At 40.1% G+C, this 25,524-nt stretch overlaps 1 protein-coding gene across 1 annotated transcript in view; it reads right to left on the bottom strand.

Moving 5' to 3' along the window:
• PROS1 (protein S) overlaps positions 1-25,406 on the bottom strand; it is a 30,723-nt gene extending 5,317 nt beyond the window's left edge. Inside the window, exons 1-12 of the mRNA XM_009897413.2 lie at positions 25,006-25,406; positions 19,437-19,594; positions 18,408-18,432; positions 17,988-18,074; positions 14,486-14,608; positions 14,214-14,336; positions 12,275-12,400; positions 6,968-7,089; positions 4,482-4,600; positions 2,333-2,522; positions 1,171-1,338; positions 79-247 (exon numbers count right to left, since the gene is read on the bottom strand). Of these exons, the coding sequence (XP_009895715.2) occupies positions 79-247; positions 1,171-1,338; positions 2,333-2,522; positions 4,482-4,600; positions 6,968-7,089; positions 12,275-12,400; positions 14,214-14,336; positions 14,486-14,608; positions 17,988-18,074; positions 18,408-18,432; positions 19,437-19,594; positions 25,006-25,084 (1,489 nt within the window). The 5' untranslated portion in view covers positions 25,085-25,406. The remainder of the gene's footprint in view (positions 1-78; positions 248-1,170; positions 1,339-2,332; positions 2,523-4,481; positions 4,601-6,967; positions 7,090-12,274; positions 12,401-14,213; positions 14,337-14,485; positions 14,609-17,987; positions 18,075-18,407; positions 18,433-19,436; positions 19,595-25,005) is intronic.
• Positions 25,407-25,524: the final 118 nt, after the last annotated feature.

The raw sequence follows: 25,524 nt of genomic DNA, 5'->3' as shown, positions 1-25,524 counted from the left end.
TGTGTGTCTCTTTAACAATTCATCAGTTACACCACCAGTCCAACAAAAATTTATAGGGAGAGAAAGAAAAATACTTACTATAGTTTATCTGAAATGCTGCCATTCCAGTGCCAGGGTAGAAAGATCCTCTCCCCACTGATACTAAACAGTGTTTGCTTTGTTTTTCTTGAATTACTTCTTTCACACCTGAATGTCCCTGATTCATCAGGTTCCAGGCACGAATGCACCCATCTAGCCGAGGGTTAATCTGTAGAAGAGTTGCAGCACTGGGTGTTTGCGCTCAAAGCTGTTTTAAAATTGTTAATAAGCACTACTTGACATGCCAGCTGACTTCTGGGAGGTAAGTAAAGCCTTATCGCTCCCAGAGGTTACAGCAGTGATGCTGGGATGGCATGCAGTTAGTACCTCAGTCATCAAAAGGTATTTCTGATTTAGTAACATTTCCTATTTTGATGTCAGTGATCCGTACAAAATTTTTAAAGCTCATGCTGTCCTTCTGTTTAGGTCACCACAGCTTTTCTGTAGCTGAAAGACAGTGATTAATAGAACTGTTCCTTGTTCAAGGTTTCATCTTCTTTTACCACAATAAGAAGGAATTTCAGGAATTACTTTTTGTTGGATAAAGGGATGTTGTATTACTTCCTATTTTTCCCCTCTTCGTTATTGAACCAAAATGGATTTTTTTTGTAAGGTGCAGCTTCTACCTTTCAGTTATTTTTTGCACCTCTATTTTTTGCACCTCTATTTTTTGCATCTCTGTTTAAACTGCCGAATTCTGGACTGCAAATCAGACTCAATGGCTCAACTGTACCCCTACCCAGCACAACACAGAGTTGTTGAGGATGGGTAAGTGAAAGAATCACAGCCCTTGTCTATCCTGAGCTATTATAAAACCTAGTAAAAATGAAAGCTCATTGTGCTGCCTGCAAAGTGAATTCCATTATCTATTCAGAGTCTAGCAAAAGCAAGCAGCATGAATCACTCTGAAATGCTCGCACAGCAGAAGTGGTAGTTACTTAGGGAACCTTAAAGCTAGAGTAGGAAACATGCTACAGAATCCTGAACAGAATCCTGAAAGATTAAGCCATCAGTGCTGTGTTTTAACAACTACAAAACTTTGTGCATGCTTATTTTCAAAACTGTGGTTTAATTACCTCTTATTTCAGTTACCTGCTTAACAAGACTGTTGCCCACTTTGTGAGGTAATCCAGCAATGTACACTTTAGTTTCCAGGAAACTTTGTGATTGCTTGAAAAGAGTTCCTGGACTGTTAATGCTCATCACAGCTTCTTTAGCTATTTTTACACTGATGCTGTGTTCCAGTTCTTCAACTGATATCTAGAATGAAATACAATTAGTTACATATACACACACACACACACACAATATTTTAAATACTAATTGCACATGCCTGTATGAAGCATTAGTAAATTTTCTCTGAATGTATAATGTTAAATAGATTTAATGCAGTCATAAATGCAGTCACCACAACTGTCCATATCCATGGACATCCACAGGAGGATGATATTCTACTCCACCCCTATCCCACCTCTGGGTAAACCCATGCAGCTGATTAGTTTGCTTTATGCACTACAGAGTTTGCGAGAAGCTGGTTTCTACAATTGCTCTGTATCAAATCCACATCTGGCGTAGTCACACAGCTCTCTGCACCACTGCAATCTGCTAGAGAGAACTGAACCTTCAGACGGCATGCAGACAAAATAGGTTCAGTGCTTCTTCCTGTTCTTGGGCATCAAGAGTATATTTTTAACCTTAGTGAAGTTGTACTAGACAGGATTACTGAACAGAAGTTACACTGAAAAGGAGGTCTACATAGAATCCCAGCTTCTTTTGTCCCCTCTTTGAATACAAACAAACAAAACCTAACCAATGTCAGGAATTTGGCATGATTTATAGATCATGTAAGCGAGCAAGATCTTGCATCTTTGGCATGCATGTTTGAAGAACAAGATGGATGTCTGGTCTAGCAAATGTATATGTTTGCAAGACAAAGTATCTGACAACTATGCACTTGACTACACAATCACACTTTAAAATATTCTGCTTCTTTCCTTTTCGTGGTTATAAAGAGTAATTCTTATGTTGCCAAACAGTGATAATTATTTCTGGTTTTGATCACAAACAGGTGCCACAGTTTCCCAGATATAAGCATTCTTATGCATTTCTTCTTTTGATTTTTAAATCTGGGGTTTGAGGACATCATTTTAAGCCTTTTTAGTAGTTGCTTAGCTTCTCCCTACTTTACTTATCAAGACAGGATGATCCCATAGCGGGTTAAAGGAAGAAAAGGAGAGAAGAAAACTCGGCTTACTATATGCCACAATCCATCATTAATGGCTTTGCCTCCACTGGTGACTTTTGTTCCAAATTCATTCTTGAATTGAATTTCAATCTTCCCATCACGAAGAGCAAGCAAGATCCATGCTGTATTGTCAAGGGATTCTGCATATAGTATAACTCCTTCTGCATCATATGTTCGGAAATCAAATTCTGCTGTAAATCTGAATTGTGAATAAAGAATCTTACATAAGAAGACAGGAAACATGAACTACTGTAAAGCTTAGGATAACTCATTAATAAGGTATTAAAAAACCCCAGCATTCATAGACATTAACCTTTTGGTTAACGCTGTATCTGAGCAGTTGCGATATTTGCACACAATTAGCGAAAAGCAGGATCTGATGCAAGCCTTGTTCATCTGAATCCCACAAAAATGTTGAGATTAACACCCTGAACTGGGATTTGAAAGAGCTTTGGTTTAGTTCTCAAATCTGCTGTGAGCTTTACATGTGAAGGATATCACAGCCCCTTGATTAAGAAGAGAGACCTAATATTCCTATTGCATTTTGTGGAGATTCGATGTGGATTGCCATGCAATATTTATAACCTAACAATTTGCTTTGGTTGCTGCTGCCTTTCATACATCATTCTCTAATTCAAGGGTTTGTTGTCTGGATCTTGGCAGTTGACTAGATGTGTGTATGCAACAGAATTATGGTTTAAATTACACTACCTGTACAGTGGAAGAAAGAGTATGTAAGTGTAGTGAAAACCAGTCCTTGTCTCCCAGAACTTTTGGGATTGATAGAATAGATTATGGATGAAAGGAGGAAACAAAGTTTTTGGAAGTTAGGATTTTCTGAAGACAACAAAAGAAAGAAGTAAGGGAGAAGTAAGAACTCAGGTTGATCTCACTCTTGTTCTTTGTCCACTAGATGCCAATGTCTCATGCAGACTCAAAGAAAAATCATGCTGTATTAGAAAGGTCTTCCAGGACAGCATTAATTGCCTGATCAACTTGGAATAGCAGCAGAGGAAAAAGTTATCAGCATTTAAGTCCTTCTGTAATGTTCTGAGGCTCTGGGAATCACCGGTTCAGTAGCTGCTGCTGTTACTCTCCAATTGTTCAGTCAGTAAGCCAAAGAACACTGCAATTTCATCTGCTGTAGTGAAGGAGTTACTATCATTAGCAATGGTTCCGACAGCTATTATGGAAATCACATAGATGGTACTCTAGAAAGGTACTCTGTCCTATAGGTGTCCTTGGAACACCCTGTGAAAGGAAGCACAGGGTGGGGCTGGAAAGGAAGCACTGGCCTGGTTTTGTTGCTTACTAAGTTTGTGTGTAGCATGTTACAGTTGTTAACAGCAGAACTGAAGTAGCAGCAAAACTCAAACAAAAGCCATTCCCATATTTAACTGTAGCTGTAAGTTGTACAGTAATAATTTTCCTAAAATATCTGAATTTATGTTGAGAATTCTAAATGCCCTTCTGTATCTGTATTTCCACCATCCACCTTCCCCATCCCCTGCTCTTTCCTTTAGAGGATGAGTAAGCATATATTTTACTCTTTTGTCTACAAACCAACGGGACTTACTGCATATTAAACTTACTGCCCTCAATCCTCTTCTTTGTGCCCATTCAAGTCTGGATCTCTTTGAACTTTTTCACCCAGCCCATACATCTCTTCCTACAACAGGAGTGGTAATGAGGACTGTAATAGCTGGAAGATTCCAGCCCTGTTAATCATAGATATGATCACATCTGAGTGCCACTGGTGCATGCCTTGCCCTAGCTGTGTGCTGCTTCCTGACCGGGACACAGCTGCCGCTGCTTCCTACCCACTTCTGAGGTATCTGGAAGAAACCTGTTTTGCCTTGTAAGCAAGCTGCTGTCTATATTGATGAGGTGGCTCAAAGACACTGTACCACCAGTAAGAGATGTTGTAAAGTCACTCCAGACATATTAGTTTTGCCTATCCACTTTCAAATTATTCCAGCTTCCTCTCAGTGCTAGTATGCGTTGGAACTTGAGTTAATTAATTCTCCATGTAAAGATATCTTAACCAGTGAGGAGATGGTAAACTAATCTATGCATGCAATACATGCTTTCTCAGAAAATTAATGGAAACAAATATCCATAATTTTAATGCACACTTTTACTGATAAGAAATGCTTACCTGGTGATGTTTGGCAATTTAAACTTTAAGTACAGAACGGGAGTTCCTATAAATTGCTCTGCCAGGTAAAGCAGTTCATAATTCTTTTCAAGATTCAGTGGGATACATGCAGTAACAGACTGAAAATGGTAAGAGAATAAAATATGCTGTTAAGGCATTGTAACAGTTCATGAAGCAATTCCTGCAGTTGGATGTTCATGTGTTCCTTTTTTTTATTAGCAATGGCTTACCTCTTTTGTTTTTAAAAATTAAATCCCTATATACAAATGAAGAGGTGTTTGGTTTTGCTTGCAATGTCCATTGTTTAAGCAGCTGGAGGATAACCCAGTTCTAGTGGATTTCTAGTGAAAACGTTCCAGTGAATTGCAACTAATATTTAAATATTTAGTAATTGAATTAAGAATTCAAACCTTATAGCAGGGTACTGTGACCAGGGACCTGTGACACTCACCTACTAGGGTCCTGTCAGAATCCATCATTAAAATTGACTGGAATCTAAACCTGACCATGTGTTAGAAGAGAATGTGGCCAGGGCTGTGTCTTGAGAATATTTCGTTACAAAAGAAAAAAAAAAATAACATCACCTTTTCTTTTCTTTTCTTCATCAATATTGATGTACAACTACTCATAGCTCTGCTAGAAACAACTGCCTGGGATAAAAATCAAGCATTTACATGCGGATTAAAAACCAGATACATGGAAGATGTTGCTATCTGGTCGTTCCTTGAATGCACTTGTCCTATCTCAGCTCTGGAAAGGAATATTGCTGAAATCAACACCACAACTCCTGCTGGAATAGCACTGAATTGCTATTTATGAGAAGAGATAGTGGCAATGCAAAGCTCTTAAAACTATATTCTCAGGAAAACTGTTAAAGTATTCCTACGTATTTGTGCCAGCTGAAAGGCATATAACAGTTTGTAAAATCAGGATTAATCCTAATACTCTAGCTAAGTCAATGTGAGTAATTACAGACAGGGAACTGCAGTTGCAGTAAAGAGTGGAGGGCAGTGGAGGGAGGAGGGAAGGCAATGGTGCTTATTCTTTCAGGTGTTCATTTACATGAAGTTTTAAACAAAGACATTTAATTCCAGGAATAATATCTATTTTATGTGTGATGCAAATTTAAACTAGTGCAACATTCAGTAAACTGTCAAGTATCCATTTCAAGGCATTGTTAACATCTCTGTCTCCTGAAACTGGGATGTTACAACTAAAGTAGAATCTACAGTTTTATCTTAGAAGTGAAGCACTCAGACTTCCTTTAGGAAACTACACTCTGTATGTGGACAGAGGTGGGAAGAGTCTTCCACAATGTAATTTAGAGCACCTGTCTCACTGACTAGTAAGAGCTTAAAAGTCTCTTTGATCTGAAGTTATTCCTGAAAACACATCTTGAATATCTTCTATGGCAGTGTAGTACCCCGACTCTGACTTCTGTATTCACAATGCAGCAGTTTCATTAAACGCACAGGTGCTCATCTTGAATTTCATGGCTACTTCATTTTATGTTGGTTAGTGTCACTATTCTTTGGACTGTATGTATTTTCAGCCGATTACTTTTTTTCCAATTAAAAAGCCCTGAAACTAACCTCCAGAGAGAGACTCAATGACTTCAGTAAAACAGTATTGAAAATACATGTTAAGATATGAGGCTAGAAGATGCTCTTTCTAGTTCATGAGTATGCAAAATGACTGCAAGTGTTGTTCAGATATTAAATTCCAGAAAGTACAAACAAAATCTAATACATACATCCTAAAACTTGTCTCAGATCTGTTCCTACACTTCAAGACAATTTTGTTAGGATGTTAGAGAAGTGTTTTTGTTAAAGTTGTCTGAACTCAGTTTGTGTAACAAGTCTCTGCCTAAACCTTTCAAAGTACATAGAGAACCACTCACAAGAAAATCCTTGAGTTTCAAACTTCCATTAGCAAGAAATGTAACTGTTCGAACTGACCAAGAATAGCAAATTCTGGCTGCAAGTGGTTCTTCAATTGGAAAGTACTACGTGATTTTTTTTAAGTGCGTACAAGTGTGGAAAAAAATTCTCTTTTTTTCAACCCAAATAGGCAAAGCACAAAGTAATTCTGGAAGAGTGAGTGAAAACTCCTGGGGAGGCTAAGGAAAATAGGGGAGCATATGGACAACTGGCATATTCTGGCTCTGAGTAAGCTGAACAGGAATTACTTGTTGGACAGGAGAAAGCTGGGGCTTATACCGGAAGCATGGAATAAAGATTACTGGCCAAGGCAAGTTTCTCTTGACAAGATTCCTCTAAACAAACATGCATGAACTGAATGGCATCCAAATCCATACCACGTCTGCTGTGTGAGCCAATACAGCTCAGAGTCCCCAGCGCTTTCTTGGCAAATTTGAATTGGTTCTCAAATATCTTCCTATTTTCTTTGCTCTAACTCATCCTCCCATCAGGAAATATCCAACTTTGTGATTCCTCTCAAGGGAATTCTACACAGTGCAGTTTTACCTCACAGCTCTTCATGTCCTTAGAGAGCTTGAACCCTTTCTTGCCATCACAATAGCAGCTGTAACTTCCTGGAGAATTTACGCAGAGTTGAGCACAAACATTTTCAGCACATTCATCAATATCTAGGGGAAATGGAGGCATACAGAATCATTTATTCAGCTTATTCATGGCACAGAGAACTAATACAATAAATTGATGGAATAACAGACAAGATAGCTAGCTTCTCTGGTGTAACATCAATCCAGCAGGTGTCTTCTGCTAAACTGAACTAATGCCAGAGAAAACCTAGCAACTGCAAAACCTTTTTGGAGAAACTCTTAGCACTCTACTGTCAGCTCCACTACCTCCTTGCCTCCATGTCACCATAAATATCTCTCTTGTGGAAGAAGGTGAGGGATAGGAAAAGAAATTGAGTTCTTAATAGGAGCTCTCTGCATTACTATCATGGTGATTCTGTAACTGCTAACTCAAAACAACTGCTCAGTTTCACTGGGTTTCACTGGGTTCTGAGGATACACTGGGTTCTAAAGACACATGGAAGACTTTAAGCCTTTGAACACCAAGCACTGCCAGATTGTTTTCCTGTTCTAGGGAAAGGTTTGCTACATACTGGAAGATAATTCCTAAAATCTGAGCGGCAAGATGACAGTTGTGGCATTTTAGATTGCTCCAGTGCTAACTTGTTCACAGCTTTAGAAAAAGTTATACAGGAGATGTTTCTGCTTCTCTCTGCTCCTTAAGGTGTTTTATCCATCTAAAATGTTAAGCTAGGTGCGTAAGGAATTTTATTATAGAAGTACAGTACTGGATGTTTCTTCAAGTTGATCTGACATTTTGCGTATTTCTTTTGTGTTGCATCCTTGCAGACTCCTGCAACTATAAATTAACAACTCTCTATTCATGGTTTACCTCCTATCTGCCCCTGTCCACTGCACTGGTTAGGCTGCACCTTGAGTCCTGTGTCCAGTTCTGGGCCCCTCAGTTTAGGAAGGAGGTTGACTTGCTGGAACGAGTCCAGAGAAGGGCAACAAAGTTGGTGAGGGGTTTGGAACACAAGCCCTATGAGTAAAGACTGAGGGAGCTGGGGTTGCTTAGCATGGAGAAAAGGAGACTCAGGGGTGACCTTATCACTCTCTACAACTACCTGAAGGGAGGTTGTAGATAGGCGGAGGTTGGTCTCTTCTCCCAGGCAGCCAGTACCAGAACACAGTCTCAGGCTGCGCCAGGGGAGGTTTAGGTTGGATGTTAGGAAGAAGTTCTATACAGAGAGAGTGATTGCCCATTGGAATGGGCTGCCTGGGGAGGTGGTGGAGTCGCCGTCATTGGAGGTTTTCAGGAGAAGACTTGATGGGGTGCTGGGTGCCATGGGTTAGTTGTTTGGGTGGTGTTGGATTGGTTGATGGGTTGGACGCGATGATCTTGAAGGTCTCTTCCAACCTGGTCTATTCTATTCTATTCTATTCTATTCTATTCTGTTCTGTTCTGTTCTAGTTCATTCATTCTGGCCTGATGTCACCTGCAGTACTTCTTAGGAGAGTAAGATGCAGGGGTAAGTCGCAGTATCTCAGTGTTTATTCTGGAGTCTTATTCAGACTTCTTTCCATATCTTTTGGAGATAATGCATGCCCAATTAGTCATGTGGCAGGATTTGGCCAGCAGTTAAATATTATGCTGATGCATATTTGCAACTTATTAACCCTTTTGTTTCCTCCAGATACAACTAGACTACCTCTTACTCTTTTGCTTGGCACAGGCACTATTTCCATTTAGAAATCATTAAGCTGTTAATGGTCTTGAAAGAGGTTGCCTAACCCAGTAGACAGCAAGCTCAACTTGGTGAAAGGGGTTACTGTGAAAATTATTTTCTAGTAATTTCTAGTGACTGGCAATCTGATGTCTATTAAAACCAAGACCACAAGATGATGTGTTGCAGCATGAAGCTGGTGTTGCCACTACTGTTTCGCCATCCTAGCTAAGATGCAAATAAAGCAATGACAAAATCCAAACATAGCCTAACCATACTACGTAATGGGTGAAAACACTCTCTATGTTGCTCCTATCCTGTCTCCTTTTTTTGGGAAAAAAAAAGAAATTTAAAAAAAATTCTGGTTACAATCATTTTAAGATCTGAAAAGGTCAAGAAATCCGTGTAGGCATGAGCACACAGAGAGAAGGAAAAAACCAAACCAAAACATAAACCCCAGCCTGTTGTCCACTTCTCACTGAGGAGACATAAAAGAAAGAAAAAACTGCATTTCCATACAAGATGAATTTGTTTGGTTTTGTTCCCAAGTTCCAGTCAGCATCTTCACGTGTTTGTTTGTTCTCAAAGGCTTCTCACAGATCTGTCTAAATGTCAGTCCTATACTTCACACAAATCCATGAATCTGAGCAGCAACCTGGGTTTATACAGCTGCTTTCAGTGAAAGGCTGAATTGATTTGCATCAAGTAAGTTGATAAGATATGATAAAATCAGCCACAGAAAAGATGCATACTGTGCCCTGAGATGCACATTGATGTGAGCAGGCAATGTTAGACAAGTCATGTGGGAAGAAGAAACCTTGATTTCTTGTGTCAAATTTTCAGACTACGTGCTAAGGAGGGACTAATATCTGAAATACGGACATACTCTGTGCTATTTGATTAATTGGTTTAATCACTTCTTTAAGAGAAGGTATCCTTTCAGGGAGGAAGCAGAATGTGGGGAAAGACAAGCCAGAACTTTGGACATTCTCTAAAATACGGATTCAACTTCGTTTGCCTCCTCAGTACTGACTGCAAGGCAGATCCTTCTAGTACAATAATCACACTTACTCATTCCTACCATCCCCTTTTTGTCAAGGTGTTTGAAATTGCAAAGGTATTGAGAAGATAGTCAAATTCTGTATTTAAAGTTGTGTTGCTTCTATGAAACAAAGACTGGACTGTACAAATATCTTTCTCTGATAGTGTCTCCCAAAAGGCAGGGATGAAAAACTAGCAATATTCTTCTAGGAACAGGCTGAGAAAGAACCACCAAAAGCCCTCTTCTATTCCACTCAAATTGTGTTTGTCATCATAGAGACAGCTGTGCATAAATGTAAGCAGTTTTTTTTTCTTTTGATAATCACAATTGAATTTGGCCACCTCAATGCAATATGACAATGAAAAGCTAATGCCATTTAGTATTTCTGCAAGGCTACATTCCTGTAAGTCTGAACAATCCTTTTCTTAGACAGGATTTGATACATCATTTAATGTCATCACAAGGTCTGAAAGATTTGCAGCACAATCCTCCTTCTAAGAGGTATGACTCTGCTGGTTTTAATATGATCATCTTGCAACCTTCTGGCAACCATGTTTCAGAAGAAATACTTATATTCAATTTGATGCAACACATGTATCTGCAAAAAGGGCTAAGAGGAGTGAGAATTAGATTAATTACCCTTAAAATTTTCTCATTTTGGTGCATACAGGGACACAACATTTTTAGTAACATTTTAATCTCATCGTAAGTGGACAAAGAGCAGACATGCAAAGTTTTGTGACAAGAAAGCTGCATAAAAAGCCATGGAGTAAAAGATCTGTAGCCAGCAAGAAGATACTTTTATACCCTTTGAGCAGAATTTAAAAGAAGAATCAGTCATGGATGCATTTTTCTTAAACTGGCAATGCAGAAAATCCTTCTTCATAGCAAAATTCTAAGAGCTTATATAGCTCTTCTACAACCAAAATTCAATTTCTGATATGTGTGCTAAATGGGAACTTCAACAAATAGAAATAAAATAGATTCTGTAGCAACCATGCAAATATTTTCAGTAGTTGAAAAAGTTGTTTTATGATTGTGTATGAATCACTTCCTGCTGCTTTACTGCTAGCCATCGGTACATCGCAACTTTGCTATAAACGTTACGGAACATCATTCTGAAATTCCTTCTGACAGATATCCATTTTGGGAACAAATACACCTGAAGAAAGATTCTTTTGGCGCAGCTCCTTTTTTCATAGCTCCTTTTAATGGATATCTAAGAACATTATTATTTTAAATATTTTTTATTTAAAAAATCTTTTATATAATTGCCATGCTGTCATTTTCAGATCAGGTCACTCTAATGAGGTATTTTGGAGCATAAGTAGGTATACCAAGGAAGGATTAGACAAATGTTATTTTAAATGAAATTCAATTATCCCAGTGAAAAGCTCTTTCCACTATCTGAGATCTAAGGATCAAATACAGAGGCTGAGCCTTCAAGGCTAAATAAGCATCTAAAAAACCTAGAACATGGATATAGACCAGCTTTTTAGGTTTCTCAGAAAACTTGGTTAAGAATGGTTTATCATTTCTGACAATTACTTCTTTAGAAATCTTCCCAACTGTCTTGCCCAGTTTGGAATTGCTAAATATATACTTTTAACTGCTTTTGCTATAGCTTGTCTTGAGTTAGGGATATATTAACCTGATTGACATCACATACTCCACTTTATAACTGTAAAGATGCTTAGAAAATGGTACGAGACACTAGTGATGTCCAAATCCTCAACGCATTGCTCCAGGTTATCTGAAATAAACATGCTCTAACTGGTCTCAGAGCTTCAACAGGAAGTGGAAGAGGAGAGCTTTCAAGAACTGAGACAATTATCCAGCATACAGTGGAACATGGGAGCACACCATTCTCATGGATTGATTTGAACCTGATGCTGTTATTCATAGCATGCTGCAGTCTTGCTAGCTTCAAAAAAATTGAAATGCTAACTAGAGCAAAGTATTATGGGGCTTGAAGCTCAGACGGCAACAAGGGAGGCTTCCTGTTCTGGTTGCTGCTGCTGGGTTCTGGGTTCTTGGGTGTGGTCTCCTCTCTGCATGCATGGTGGTAGAAAGAATGGGAGTCGGGTATATGCCCATTTTGGTTTTCTGTTCGATGCTGTTTGTTTTTTTCCCATGTATTTTTCACTGCACTTCTTCAGCAAACAGGCTAAGCTAAGGTATTATATTATTAGGTTAATTAGATTATTAGCTAGGGTAATTATGCATTGTGCTTATGATATCTTATGCTACACTAAACTCTTATCTCTTTATCTCAGCCCTGAGTTTTGTGTTTTACTTTTCCTCTCAGTCTTGTGTTGGGAGAGCAGGCAGGCTAGTCCTTGTGCTAAACCATCACACTTCCAGTGCCTGGGAGTTAATCATTGCAGCTGTGTCTGCTGTATGTAACACAGCCTACCCGAACCTCTGAAAGAACAATCAATTGAGCCATACTGTAACAAACAATATGAAGATTGATAAATACACCACTAGATGAGGTGCTGGGAGGTGGGTAAAAACCTACCTTCACAGTTCTTGGAAGTTGAATTATATGTGTACCCTTCTGCACATGCACATTCGTATTTTCCTAGGGTGTTTTTGCAGATGGCTGTCCCACAGATGTTTGGATCTAACACACATTCATTTATATCTAGAAATATAAAGAAGTTATTAAAAACAAGTAATGCTTTCCCATCCTTTTTTTCCTAACTTTATCCAAAACTGAGTTGAGCCTTGCAAACTGGCTTGCTCATGATAGATCTACCATGCTTTCATAGCAGACTAAAGCTAAAGCTATAAAAACTTTCAGAGGCCTCCAAAAGGCACTTTTCCAGGCCCTCAGTGTAAAACAAGTTTTCTGCCTTTCTACTCATCTCATTCTCTCTAGTGTTTTCTGGCAACAGGAAAAGGTACATATGTCCAAGAAGGAAGACAGAGAAACATTCTGTAGATTTCCTATAAACTAAATGAAAGTGCGTAATAATATCCTGTCTTGGAAAAAGACATCCAGGAAGATATAATCATATTAGGCTTTCTTACATGTTACAATCAACTCACGTCACAATCATGTTTTAATTGACTATGCTAACAGGTATTCAACTCCCTCACTGTCTCTCCATCCCTTAAACCATTTTAGTGTCTATCTTCTGTGTTGTTTCCAAGTTTTCAATGTCATTTTCAAAATGAAGATGTGACAACTGGATGCAGCATATAGTATCAATCTTACTAAATGTCTTGTACACACAAAAATATTGATCTCTGGTAGTGCTTCAAGTCCCACTTGTACGTGCAGGAATCATTTTAGTTTTCTCTGTGGTTTTGTACTGTTGTGGAAATTGTATTGTACAGGGGAACAGATTCTGCCACTGGCTTGACAGGACTCTCAAAACATTTTATAAGTCAAAGATGTCCTAAATTCAGCCTTCTTTTTTACAGTTACTGTACGTACTCAAAATTTCTAGATGTATAATTTTGTAGTTGGATGTAATCATAGAATGGCAGGGGTTGAAAGAGACCTCTGGAGATCAACTCCAACTGCTCTGCCAAAGCAGGATCACTAAAGGCAGGCCACACAGAAGTGCGTCCAGATGGATTTTGAAAGTCTCCAGAGGAGACTCCACAACCTCTGTGGGTAGCCTGTTCCAGTGCTCTGCCATCCTCACAGTAAAGAAGTTTTCCCTCATGTTGAGATGGACCTTCCTGTGCCCCAGTTTGTGTCTGCTGCCCCTTGTCTTATCACAGGGCACCACTGAAAAGAGACTGGTCCCTTCTTCTTGACACACAGCCTTCACAAATATTTGTACACATTAATTTATTTGACATTATCCAAAACCATTGTCATACTTTGGCAATATGACATTAAAAAAACAATGAGGCTGTATTTTTCCTAACTATGCAGGAAGAATTTCTGGCTGGAATGGAATGACGTACATAGGTCATGGCTGATGAGACACAAGTGCACACAGAGGAAAATTATGCTGGGTGAATAGAAGACAAAATCTTTCTGGTAAGAGCATTTTCAGATTCATTCCTAGTTTCTTTTCCAATGAGCTTCAAACTCCAAGAAGAGCAGCGTCACTAACTAGGAGTGATTCAGCTGAAACCAGTGTTTACTAGATGAGATTTCCATGGCAACAGTGTTAGCTAGTCAACCAACTCTAGATTCTAGTTTAAGCATCCTTAAAGGGTATGTGAAACTGGTCGCAGAGCTTTACAGAGCTACAGTAATGAAGCAGAATATAATCTATACCCTTTTGGGGGGTTTGTTGGGTTTTCTTTTCTATTTTTTTCCTTCTCTTTATTTTTTTGGTTTCAATCACCAGTTGCCTGATCTGGTTCACTATATGGTCACACAAATGCTTGCACTGGTGCAGGGCTGCAGGTAGAAAGAGTAGCCAAGTTGAAGTAGGACTGCATTTTTCAGAGGCTTCTACTGGGTTAAACTCGTAAGTCTCACTTCCTACCTCCGCACTCCCGTTTATCTGGATGCATGAAGTAACCATCTTCACACAAACAACGGTAGCTTCCAGGTAAATTGGAACAGCGTTGGCTACAGCCTCCATTTAAGTCTTCACATTCATTTATATCTAGAAAGAAAACAAAAATCTCTGCTGAGGGGAAGGCACTGACAACTGTGTGGAGGTTGGTATACTCAAAGATCTGATGCTACTCAATAATAGTAGAACTACAGTTGTGTTTCTGAGAATTAAGATCTTAATGAGATTAGAGATTGTACCTTCTTCACATTTCTCTCCTTGCCATCCTGGTTTACAGATACATGTGTATTTGGCCTGTCCATCTATGCAATCCTTATAGCCATCTTTATGGCATGGCAGAGGACTACACTGGTTTGAAATTCCTGTGGGATGGAAAACATTGGAAAAAGACTTGTTATTTAGGGTTATTTTTCTTCAAGGATCTGTTTAGTCTTCCTTCTTCTCTTGCCATAGGTATCTTTAGAAACAGGAAAGGGCTTGAAGCATCATATCAAGTACCCATGCAATCATCTTGCTACTGTTAGCAAGAATTTGCAAGTGACTGAGAAAACACAAAGCCACCAGCACTTTTTCTTTACAATATCACAGTACATTACAGGTTGGAAGGGACCTCCGGAGACCATCAGGTCCAATCCCCCTGCCAAAGCAGTATCTTTGTTAGACAGAAAATGGCCAGAAAACAAATGATTCACTAAAATGTGTTAATCCCTGCAAAATGTGACCAAATGGACTTGATACTATTTTCATCACATTTTAAGGACATACTTCACTTTGTAAAGAACAGTGCTCTGCCCCGTCATATTACCACGTTTTACTAGAAATAGAGAAGTTTCAAGAATACCAAGAATTTAAGGCTACAGAGTTCAGTTTCTCTGGTCAAGAAGCATCACATTTAAGGAGAAACTAATGCTTTAGGCTGCCTTGGCTGTCCAGATCCTGCAGGTAGATTAGAAAAATCAGTGCCTAATGCTATCGCCTTTTACACAGATTAACTTCAATGACAAACAAGTTTGTTTCATAAGGAATGACTGAAGACACTTTGTGCACGCTAGCAAGATCCCAGAAAGCAAGGCTCAAAATACACAGATTGGGGCAGAGTACGCAGAATAACTGCCTTTTCTTTTCTCTAACCAAAATACCTAACTTTTCCCACCAGTTTCATAATCTTACATCATCATACCACGTAAGGAATCATTCTAGTGAATATTCTCCTGAATATGCTGGAAGCTTTTTTGAATATTTTTCTGCAGGCCTCCAAACATTACAAATACATTGTTTCTACAGTAAAGCTACACTCTTGTGAAGTTCTGGAAGGCCACTCTGAGGCATGCTTTTCAGAAAGGTAGTACCCTAACAGCAGAATGAAAAAAACCCATTTTGTGATGTTCAGGTTTTTAAAAGTAGAATGAAAGGCTAATGATCCTGAAAACTGGAGCTTGCCACTATTCTGTACATAAGGCCTCACTGGATTTTGTAAATGTTTCTTACTTCCCTCAAAAGAACAAAAGAACTAAGCCCCACAGAATTACAACTTTAGCCTTTTGTGACTAAGAAAGCTTAACAAAATCTGTGTTAGTATACATGTCAATTAAATCTTATTCCTAATTAAATTCTGCTGCAAGTAATTCCAAAGGCCCAGAGGCTGGCCAAGCTCTGAAATTATAGAGCACCTCTAGAATAGGTACAGCATGTCATGTAATGTTGATAGTTCAGGCAACAGGACTCACTCCAGTTGCAGATGAAGGCTGGCAGAAGAAATAAAATGAATGCAGTTTATGTATAGATCCTTTACAGCAGTTTCCAAACATAAGTTCCAGAACTTTCTAATTTCCTGTATGTTTAAAAAAAATGATTTACTGCCTCTGTAGGTCGATGAACGAGTGTGTGAACCAGAGTAGGCAGGCAGGGAACAACTTGACTGCAAATGTTTCTGAGAAAAAGGCAGTGATAGCTTGTGAGGTTCTGAAATGAGAGAAGATGGTTGGCATTGGGTTGGCATTGTGAAATGTGAGCAGACTGAAGGTGGCTGGATAGATAAAAATGCAGGGACTCTAAAGTGTTTTCAAATGCAATTTGGTATGCAAATTTATGGGATACAGATGTTTAGGGACTTAGAGGTGAAGCACAGATACCTGCTTGACTTAGAAAAGTATGAATAAAGGGCTTCTGAAAATTTTCCTTTTCCCTCCTGGATGGGGATTAAGAAAAATATGTATACAGATTTTTGCAATTGTCTGTCCAGAAACGTGTCTTTAAAGCACATTTTCTTTTGTGTTCTGAAATATGAGAGATGGACAAGTCTGAAAACTATGAAATTATTTTCCAGTTTTGGTTTGCACTGTTATTTTTATTGCTTGGGGCTTTTTTCGGCTAGTTCAAACTATACTGTATTATGATGAACTAATTCTTATTATCTCTCATTAGGCAAATCAGGTTTTTCATTCTGACAAAAATCAGAAAGAGGACTTTTAAAAACGTTTTCAGTATTACAAAATCTTTGTCTCAGTGAAAATGCATTTTAAAAAAGTGATATAGTTTTAATGTGAATTTTAAATTCCACTTTCTCAGTAGAAGCTGCATCCCAGAATTGTGCATACATTTCACTGAATGTTTTAAGTTCTAAAAATGCTTGAAATGTTTAGGCATGCCACTTTATTTCTCCTTTGCCCTGGTGACTGAGCAATAGTAATAGTTTATTTAATTTTATTTTATTTTATAATGTGAACTCAAATGGAGAAATACAATGGCTCCCAAGTAAGCCAGCTGTTTTCACCGGGCGATACAGAAACTCGGAACACTCATGCAGCTCTGAGAAATCTTTTCCTCTCGCAACCTCCAATCAGAGAGCAAGAAAGACTAGTATGAGTGGGACTACATTTTATTATGTGACAGAAGCTATACTGGCCAATAGACCTGGAAAATACGTTCATCCACGACCATGTGCAGTGCAACTGTTACGCATTTTTGTGCCTTCCGTTGCTTTCAATGCCAAAACAGTGTTAGGTGGTTAACAACTGGAAGCTTCTTTGATGTGAGACGGCTCTAAAGATGGAAGAATTTTGGAGAGCACCGGTGACAAGTAGGGAATATGTCACAGAATTCTTCCTGTGAATTTACTAGAAAAAACACAATTCACACTGGACTTAAACATATAGGTATAAAAAATACAGTGTTTGACCAACATCACAACTTTCATGCTTTGTGACCTTCTTGTGTCTGGAGCAATCACTATGATTATCAGCAAGTTTCCTTTCTTTTTTTTCCCTTCAGCCAGTAATGTTACCTACTTTGTGACGGGTTATGGTATAACCATGGGCTAAAAAGTGCTAGAAAGGAGAATTAACCCTTAACTGAAAGAACAGAACCTGATAGATGTAGAGTCAGGCATACAGTATCAAAGATATGGTTAAGCATGGAGCAAGTACTAGGGAATGTAAGTGGATTGGTGTAGGACACTTCTACCTTTGTGGAAGAATTCTGCCTCCCATTTTGAAGGTCATGCTGTTTCTTTTCCAGCACGCTTTATAAAGTTCAAAACAATAACCCACAAAGTTTGCTCTGAAAATGCTGCACCTTGCCTAGTATTTTTTTGTCAAATTCTGTATCAGACTATTGAGTTAGCCTGGCCTGACTTAAATGGATTTGTCTCTTTTTCTGCCAACTTGAACTGCTTTCTAGCCATGTACACACGCGCTCTTAGATCTGAGTGAATTAGGTAAAGTATTTAACAGCAGCACTTACCGTTGACACAAGCCCTTAGATCAGCTGGAGAATCTGGAGTAACTGCAGTTACCCTGAAAATCCCTGCTCGATGGGCAGCAAGGCAACCTGCAATTGCAAACATGCACATAATCTGCTTATGATACAAACACTTGTGTAAGCTGAAATTACATCATCTTATGCATGGCATCTTCAAAGAGTCAGTTCTCACAGCTCTAATTAGAAAACTTGTCCATGTGTATTAAAATCAGCTGATCGCAGACCAATCTTCCAGCTGCCTCTGCTAGGATCGAAGCACACAGAGCTGCCTAGGATCTACTATGCATTATAATCAGCATGGAGCTCATACAAGCATTATGGGCAGGATAACTGAACCAGTATTAACCAAGTAAGAAGACTAATTAATTATACACCAGAACTGTTTATGTTTTTTGTACTTACTTAAATATTTGGGATAAAAATATTCCTGCAGAAAGAAACCAAAAATAATGAGTAAGAAAAAAATAAGATAGATAGAATTACAGAAAAACATAGCACTGAATACACTGTAAAATGTATTGTAATACTTTGTAATATAACTACAAAAGAAGTAAAGTCATTTTGACTCACAGAATACAGACCAACTTTCCTATATCACCATTATTTGGGCTAAGGCAGAAGAATATTTAGTACACAAAAGACTCAGTGATTAAGATCCTGCACTGAATTGGACACTTTCAAATTGAAGGTAATGAAAATGAATTATGTGTTGAAATTACTTTGAAAATTGTCTTTTCAAATGGATCTTGTCCCTTTACACCTTAAAATAAACAAAAGCCCCTGGAATATGTTGAACATCTCACATGCAATTAATTTCACATAAAGTGAAAAGTGTTACTAAAACAGAAATTGTCAAAAAAACCTGATTATTGATTACTGAAAATATGTAAACGTATCAATCATTATATCCAACTACATACAATATTATAAAGGACAAACCAAGGAACTCACACAGTCTGCATAACAATACATTTTAACATATATATTTTGTAATGAACCTTTTATAGTACAAAGCTGAATAAAATAGAGCTAATACTAAACAGTGTGCAGTGAGAATGAACTGAGGAGTTCTACCCAGAAGAAAAAAAAGCCTGCAGTAACAGGTCTAATCTGTGCTTAAAGGGCTGCACTGCCATGCATGCATCCTCTGTAAAATCTTAATTGAAGCCGAGTGTGTTTCCCCACATGGAATGCTTGCAGGCAACTGTGGTCTGAAACTGGTGATCCCCACTGGAAATTAATATCTACTCTACTATTCTCTTTGCTGACACAATCTTCATTATTAATTGTGAAGGTTCTACACACAAAGCAATTTTGAACCAATTCTTGGTCTGCATGTTGGGGTTCTTTTAACTTTGTATTATATGTACTTCTAGCTTCCTCTCTGCAAAGAACTACTATCTACCTTGTAGATATTCATTGGATACTTACAGTTTCAGGATTATTTTCAAAGATTTCCCTGGCTTCTTCTTTATTGCATAATTCTTCAATGCACTCTCTTTCTAGATTTCCCTTCTTACTTTCTTCCATAAAAGAATTTGCTCGACGTTTCCTCACCAGGAACTGAGAGGCATACTGGTGAGATAAAACTTTGTAGAAACAAAAGAGCTCTGTTGTTATTTATTTTTAAACAGCTTTTAAAAAGTTTAAGCACTGAACAAATATGAGAATCTAATACAAACACTGGAATGAAATGCTTAGTCAGGGGTTGCTGTTTGCTATCACTTCAGCAAATGTGGGCAAGAAATCCTAGGGATTCTGCTTTCTAGCTGTGGGGGAGCCATCTGACACAGAAAGACCCAAGTGATCGCACGAAAACCCAAACCAAAACCTGAAAGCTGTAAAGACAAAGTTAAAGGTGAGAATGATATGCTGAGAAATTTCAAGGCAGACAATCTACAAACACATTCACATTTTGCCAAGAAAACTCCAATCCTGGCTTTCGTGTTTCAGATCCATCATGCTATGTGCCATTGCTTCACTCTCACATGTATCGATATTGCAGTTTTACTGGATTTTACAGAAATGATTAACAAGTAAGTGAGTTGAAAAAAAATTTACTAAAAATGAAAGATATCTGTTTGCTTCAATGTTCCTTGTAGAGTACAAAACACTACAGGAACAGCAACTTGAATTACACTGCCTTGTTTTTGAACATACCTTGTGATTAAGAGAAAAATGGATGAGCGAAATGGGAAAAAGTCCAGCTGATAGAGCTAAGGAGAATGGCCGACATACATTTACTAGACAGCCCCTTCTTTTATCAGCTTTCACACAATTTAATCTCTCAGGCTAGCACAATGGTGTGAAGGTCATGACACTTGCATGTAATACCTCAAACCCAGGGCACTTCTAAAAGACATGTCATCAGCCAATCATCAGAGAACAGCCTTCCAATATCTCTGTACTAAGAGGGAAGAATAAACTTAGAAGGCTTATTAGAAAGAACAGCTAAAGAGACCCAGAACCTGAAGGGAGAATAGCTTTCAGGTGTCATGTAACTAACGAAACTGAAGCACTCTGAAGTGCTGCATCTTTGGATAATCAATGACCTGAAGATACTTTTCTGTTATAGCACCTTAAATGTATTTGATGTTAAGTTGTAACTTTAAATGGCTCGGTTTGCTTTCGTTCAGGTAAGTCTATCTTTTTGGTAAAGCAATAGCTTAGATTTCCCCTACATAAAGTGCACACATAGATTCTCCCATAGTCAAGGAGTACCAGATCATCTTGACAAGCTGGACACCTACAAATCCATGGGCCCTGATGAGATGCACACTTAAGTGCTGAGAGAACTGGCTATGGATATTGGTGAGCCACATTCCAGCATTTCTGAAAGGTCATGGAAAACAGAAGAGGTGACTGAGGAATGCAGGAAAGCCAATGTCACTCCATTAGGCGGGAAGGAAGACCCAGGAAACTACAGACCAGTCCACCTCACCTCCATCCCTGGAAAGGTGATGGAACAGCTCATTCTGGATGCTGTCTCTAAGCATATGGAGGAAAGGAAGGTTATCAGGAGTGGTCATCATGGATTCACCAACAGGAAATCATGCTTGATCAATCTGATAGCCTTCTATGATGACATGACTGGCTGTGTAGATAAGGGAAGAGCAGTGGATGTTGTCTACCTTGACTTCAGCAAGACTTCTGACACTGTCTCCTATAACATCCTCATAAGTAAGCTTAGGAAGTGTGGGCTAGATGAGTGGACAGTGAGGTAGATTCAGAACTGGCTGAATGACAGAGCACAAAGGGCTGTGATTAGTGGTGCAGTCTAGTTGGAGGCCTGTAGCTAGCGGAGTTCCCGGGGATCAGTACTGTGTCCAGTCTTGTTCAACATACTTGTCAGTAACCTGGATGAATGGAGACTGTACCCTCAGCAAGTCTGCTGATGATACAAAACTAGGAAGAGCAGCTGACGTACCAGAAGGCTGTACTGCCATTCAGTGAAACCTGGACAGGCTGGAGAGCTGGGCAGAGGTGAACCTCATGAAAGTCAACAAGTGCGTCAAGTCCTCCACCTGGGGAGGAATAACTTCACACATCTGTACAGGTTAGGGGGTGACTTGCTGGAAAGCAGCTCTGCAGTGGAGGACCTGGGAGTCCTGGTGGTTGACCATGAACCATCAATGTGTCCTTGTGGTCAAGAAGGCCAATGGTATCCTGGGGTACATTACAAAGCGTGTGGCCAGCAGGTTGAGGAGGTGCTTCTGCCCCTCTACCCTGCCCTAGTGAGGCCACATCTGGAGTATTGTGTCCTGTTCTGGGCCCCCCAGTTCAAGAGAAATAGGGACCTACTGGAGATAGACCAACAGAGGGCCAAAAAAGGTAGTTAGGGCACTGAAGCATCTCTCTTACAAGAAGACATTGAGAGACCTGGGGATCTTTAGCCTGGAGAACATGAAGAGGGGATCTTACTAATGTTTATAAACATCTAAAGGGTGGAAATATTGACAGGACAAGGGACAACAGGCACAAATTAGGACACAGAAGTTTCACTTTAACATAAGGGAAAATATCTTTGAGAGTGTTGGAGCACTGGAACATGCTACCCAGAAAGGTTCTAGAGTCTCCTTCTCTGGAGAATTTCAAAAGCCATCTAGATGCATTTCTGTGTCACCTGATCTAGGTGAAGATCAGGAAAATTTAGCAAGATGGGTTGGACTAGATGAGCCCAGATGTCCCTTCCAGCCTCTATCATTCTGTGATTATGTGCCTTTCCCTACCAAAAACCTGTTAAGAGCAGGCAGCAGTCTTGTATTGGACTAATCATTTCTTCTTATATACATCTTGATGGTGGCCTTATGAGAGAATGGAAAGAATACTGTAATGTCTGAAGACTGATTCTTAAGGAAGGTCCTTGGAGAAAGACAAGTATGATCTTAACTTTTGGGCCTTCAGTTCCAGCCTTTCTTGGCAGGAAATAAAAGATTCAAGGCTGCTTTCCTCTTTTACAGTTTTACACTTTCACAGACTTTTATGGTATGCTATAAGTACATCTCAGGGGCTCTTGACAATGCATTTCCAGATCTGGATTTGGATTTTCTGGTTGTTACACATCCTTCATATATATAGCCATTAGGAGGAGCAATAAATTGGAAATTGCTAACTGTTGATCTCCTAGACTTTTCCTCTCAGTCCACAAGGCTACCACTAACATGTTGTCTGCTGGAAGACTGGCAAAAACCACAGCAAGATGAAAGGGCAAGAAGGGCCGAATGAGAGCTCTTCTGAGCCCTAACAACACTGGAAAACATACTCAGAAAAAAAAATTACCAACTGTTGCTGGAAGTGTCATTTTAATTAACCTGGGTTCGTGATTACATTAAAGCAGAGTAAAAAGAAGAATGCAGAAAGTCCATCTGTCCTGAGGCAAAAAAAGGAACATCCAAATAGCAAAATCATACAGCACCTGCTGAGTTTGTTTACATTGGATACTTCCACCAGTGCAAGCACGCTCACATAGCTTTGGGGCAGAGGCTCTGCAGTGTACATGAGACTTATTCACAGCTGACTTTAAACACTCCTGGTTTGACCTTTAGCTACATCACTTTCATTCAGTTTTTCATCAAATAAAGCACAAGAAAATTTGAAGTGTGTGCAATGTTCTTGAGAACATTACACCAAAATGTTTTCTGTTCAGTGGGGTAATGGAAACAGGTCTTTTCCTCCACATCACAGTAGCTCAGCCTTATCCTAAGTTGATTTCCTATGATGTTTTAATTTAAATAAAACATAATTCAATGCAATTTCCCTCTTTTCAGGGCAAATGTTTCAGCTCCCATGCACAGAATTGGTAGTGTATTTATTCAATTGTTTTTTCCTTACAAAGACAATAACAGCAACTTTGTTTAAAAAAAATAAATTAAAATCCTTAATACTGCTGCCAGTTTGACTACTGGAAACTTCAGCCCACTTCTGACCCTGCCCAACCAATTAATAAACTCTGTGTTTGATCTGGTATCACTGAAGCCTTATGGAATACAAGAGCCTCATCATTTCAACAGGTGTATAGACACTGTGCAGTACTTATTTACTAAGTACCTGTTCAGAAGAAAGTGAAAAAAGGAGTGGGAGAGGATGAGACTCAGTGGCTCCTTATAGCTGTTTTGTAGTGCAGATTCAAGTATAAGCCTTACGGTTATAAAAAAGCCCCGAGTGTTTCGAGGTGGTTATCTCACACCCCAGTTCTGGAAAGCAGTTGTTGCCTAGGACTCTCACCCATAAATTCAGCACACCAAATAAACAGAATAAAAAGGACATGTTTTACCACTGTAAAAATGTCATCATCTTGCCTGTACAGCTATTATGTTGCAATCAGTTCCATAATTTCAGTGGCTAGTCTCCCAAAATGCTCGTGACATTAAGCTTTATGCAGCCAACAAAATGAAGACAATATACTGCTAATGTCTGCCTGTTCCTTCTTATCTGAAACACATCCATCACTAGATATTGGACCAAATGAAGCCCCACTAAGACTAGCAGAAAGGCAACTGTCCTTTATGATTATTGAATGGTACAAGCTGCACTGTTAAGCAACTTTCTTGCTTTCCTTTTTCCCCATTCCAGAAATCTCTGGCACTATTCAGAGCCAGAAGCAGAAAATGGACTACATGGACCACAGACAATTAGCATGTGTAGGACAACTTTGGATTTCATAAAAGAGAAAACTGACAAGGCATGCAGTGGGGAAGAGAAAACAAACTGAAAATGTGATGGAAACAGCAGAAATGAGCATTACTAAATATTTCTTAGAAGGTCTATTTCTTGGACTTGTTAGAAAACGTTATAATAAGAACTTTCATTCTTCTGTACTGTTCCCTTCATGGTTAGAATCCCTAGCATTTAAGCAGAAGTCTGAATAGTAAACATTAGGTTCTTCTTGTACCTGTTTAATCATTAGTGAAAACAGGTCAGAAACAGTCTTACTTTGAACCTGTAATTCTGTTTGTTCTGAATATACAGTCTTATTTTACTACTAAGCTCAAAGAATTTTATATCAAAGACATAAGCATAACATTAGGTTTCTTTTTGTCTGTGACAGCAAGCAAAGGCATGCTTTCCCTTGAGCTGCAGAGCTGTATTTCGGCCGCGACCAGCTTCAGAACCGCGACAGGCCGCAGGTTACAACTCTGCTGTCCTAACAGTAACCGCTGGCTTCGAGAAAACAGCCAAACCCGTCAGGATCCAGGAACTCCACCAACGCGGTGGTTCAGTAGCTTCTTTGCAAGAAAGGAGGGCACGACACAGCGGTCCGCACGGGGAGGACCGCCCCGCACCTCAGTACCAAAGCAGCCGCTTGCGGCACCCACTCCCCTGATCCACGGACAACAGCCCGGTTTAGGCAGCTTGCCGCACGACCACTCGCAGCCGGCCCCAGGCGCCAGCAGCGCTAATGGGCGTGCGGCTGGGAGCGCGATGAGCGTCAAGGGCCATCGCCGCGTCCCGGCCCTACACGCCTGTCCCCACCCCGCTCCCCGCGCCTTGCCTCACTCACAGGTCGCGGCCTCCGTAAGGGCGATGGCCACTGCCAGGCCTGCCAGCAGCGGGAAGTACCGTCTGCCCCACGGCCTCATCGCTACCGGGGGGCGGGCGAGACTGGACACAGCACCGTCCCTGCGCGGCAGCTCTTCTGCGTGGCGGCCGGGTCGGCGGCGGCAGGCGAGCCTCTGAAGGCAGGAGGGAGGGGCAGAGAGACGGGGTGTGGAGGCTGGGCCGTGTCCGGCCAGCGTTGCCCTTCGGGAGCGTCAGCAGGGCGCCGGGGTCAGCGCCTCGCAGACGCGAGCCGTTCGCGTCTGACCCAGGGCCAGGCCGCGCCAAGGGCCAGCCACGGGCCGCAGTGGCTGCGGCAGCCGGGCACGGGAGAGTGTGCGGACATTGTCCCCGCGCGCCGCGTACAGCGAGCGAGAGGGCGCAAACCATGGCGGGCGTCACAGCAGCGCTACAAACCACGCACAGGTATCACCGCCCTGGGGCACGCGAGCCGCCGTTTACTTTTGGGGAGGGGAACCAGGGG

This window comes from Dryobates pubescens, chromosome 12 (genome assembly GCF_014839835.1).
Source record: "Dryobates pubescens isolate bDryPub1 chromosome 12, bDryPub1.pri, whole genome shotgun sequence".
NCBI classification, from domain to species: Eukaryota; Metazoa; Chordata; class Aves; order Piciformes; family Picidae; genus Dryobates; species Dryobates pubescens.
This window is presented reverse-complemented; position numbering and strand designations above follow the sequence as displayed.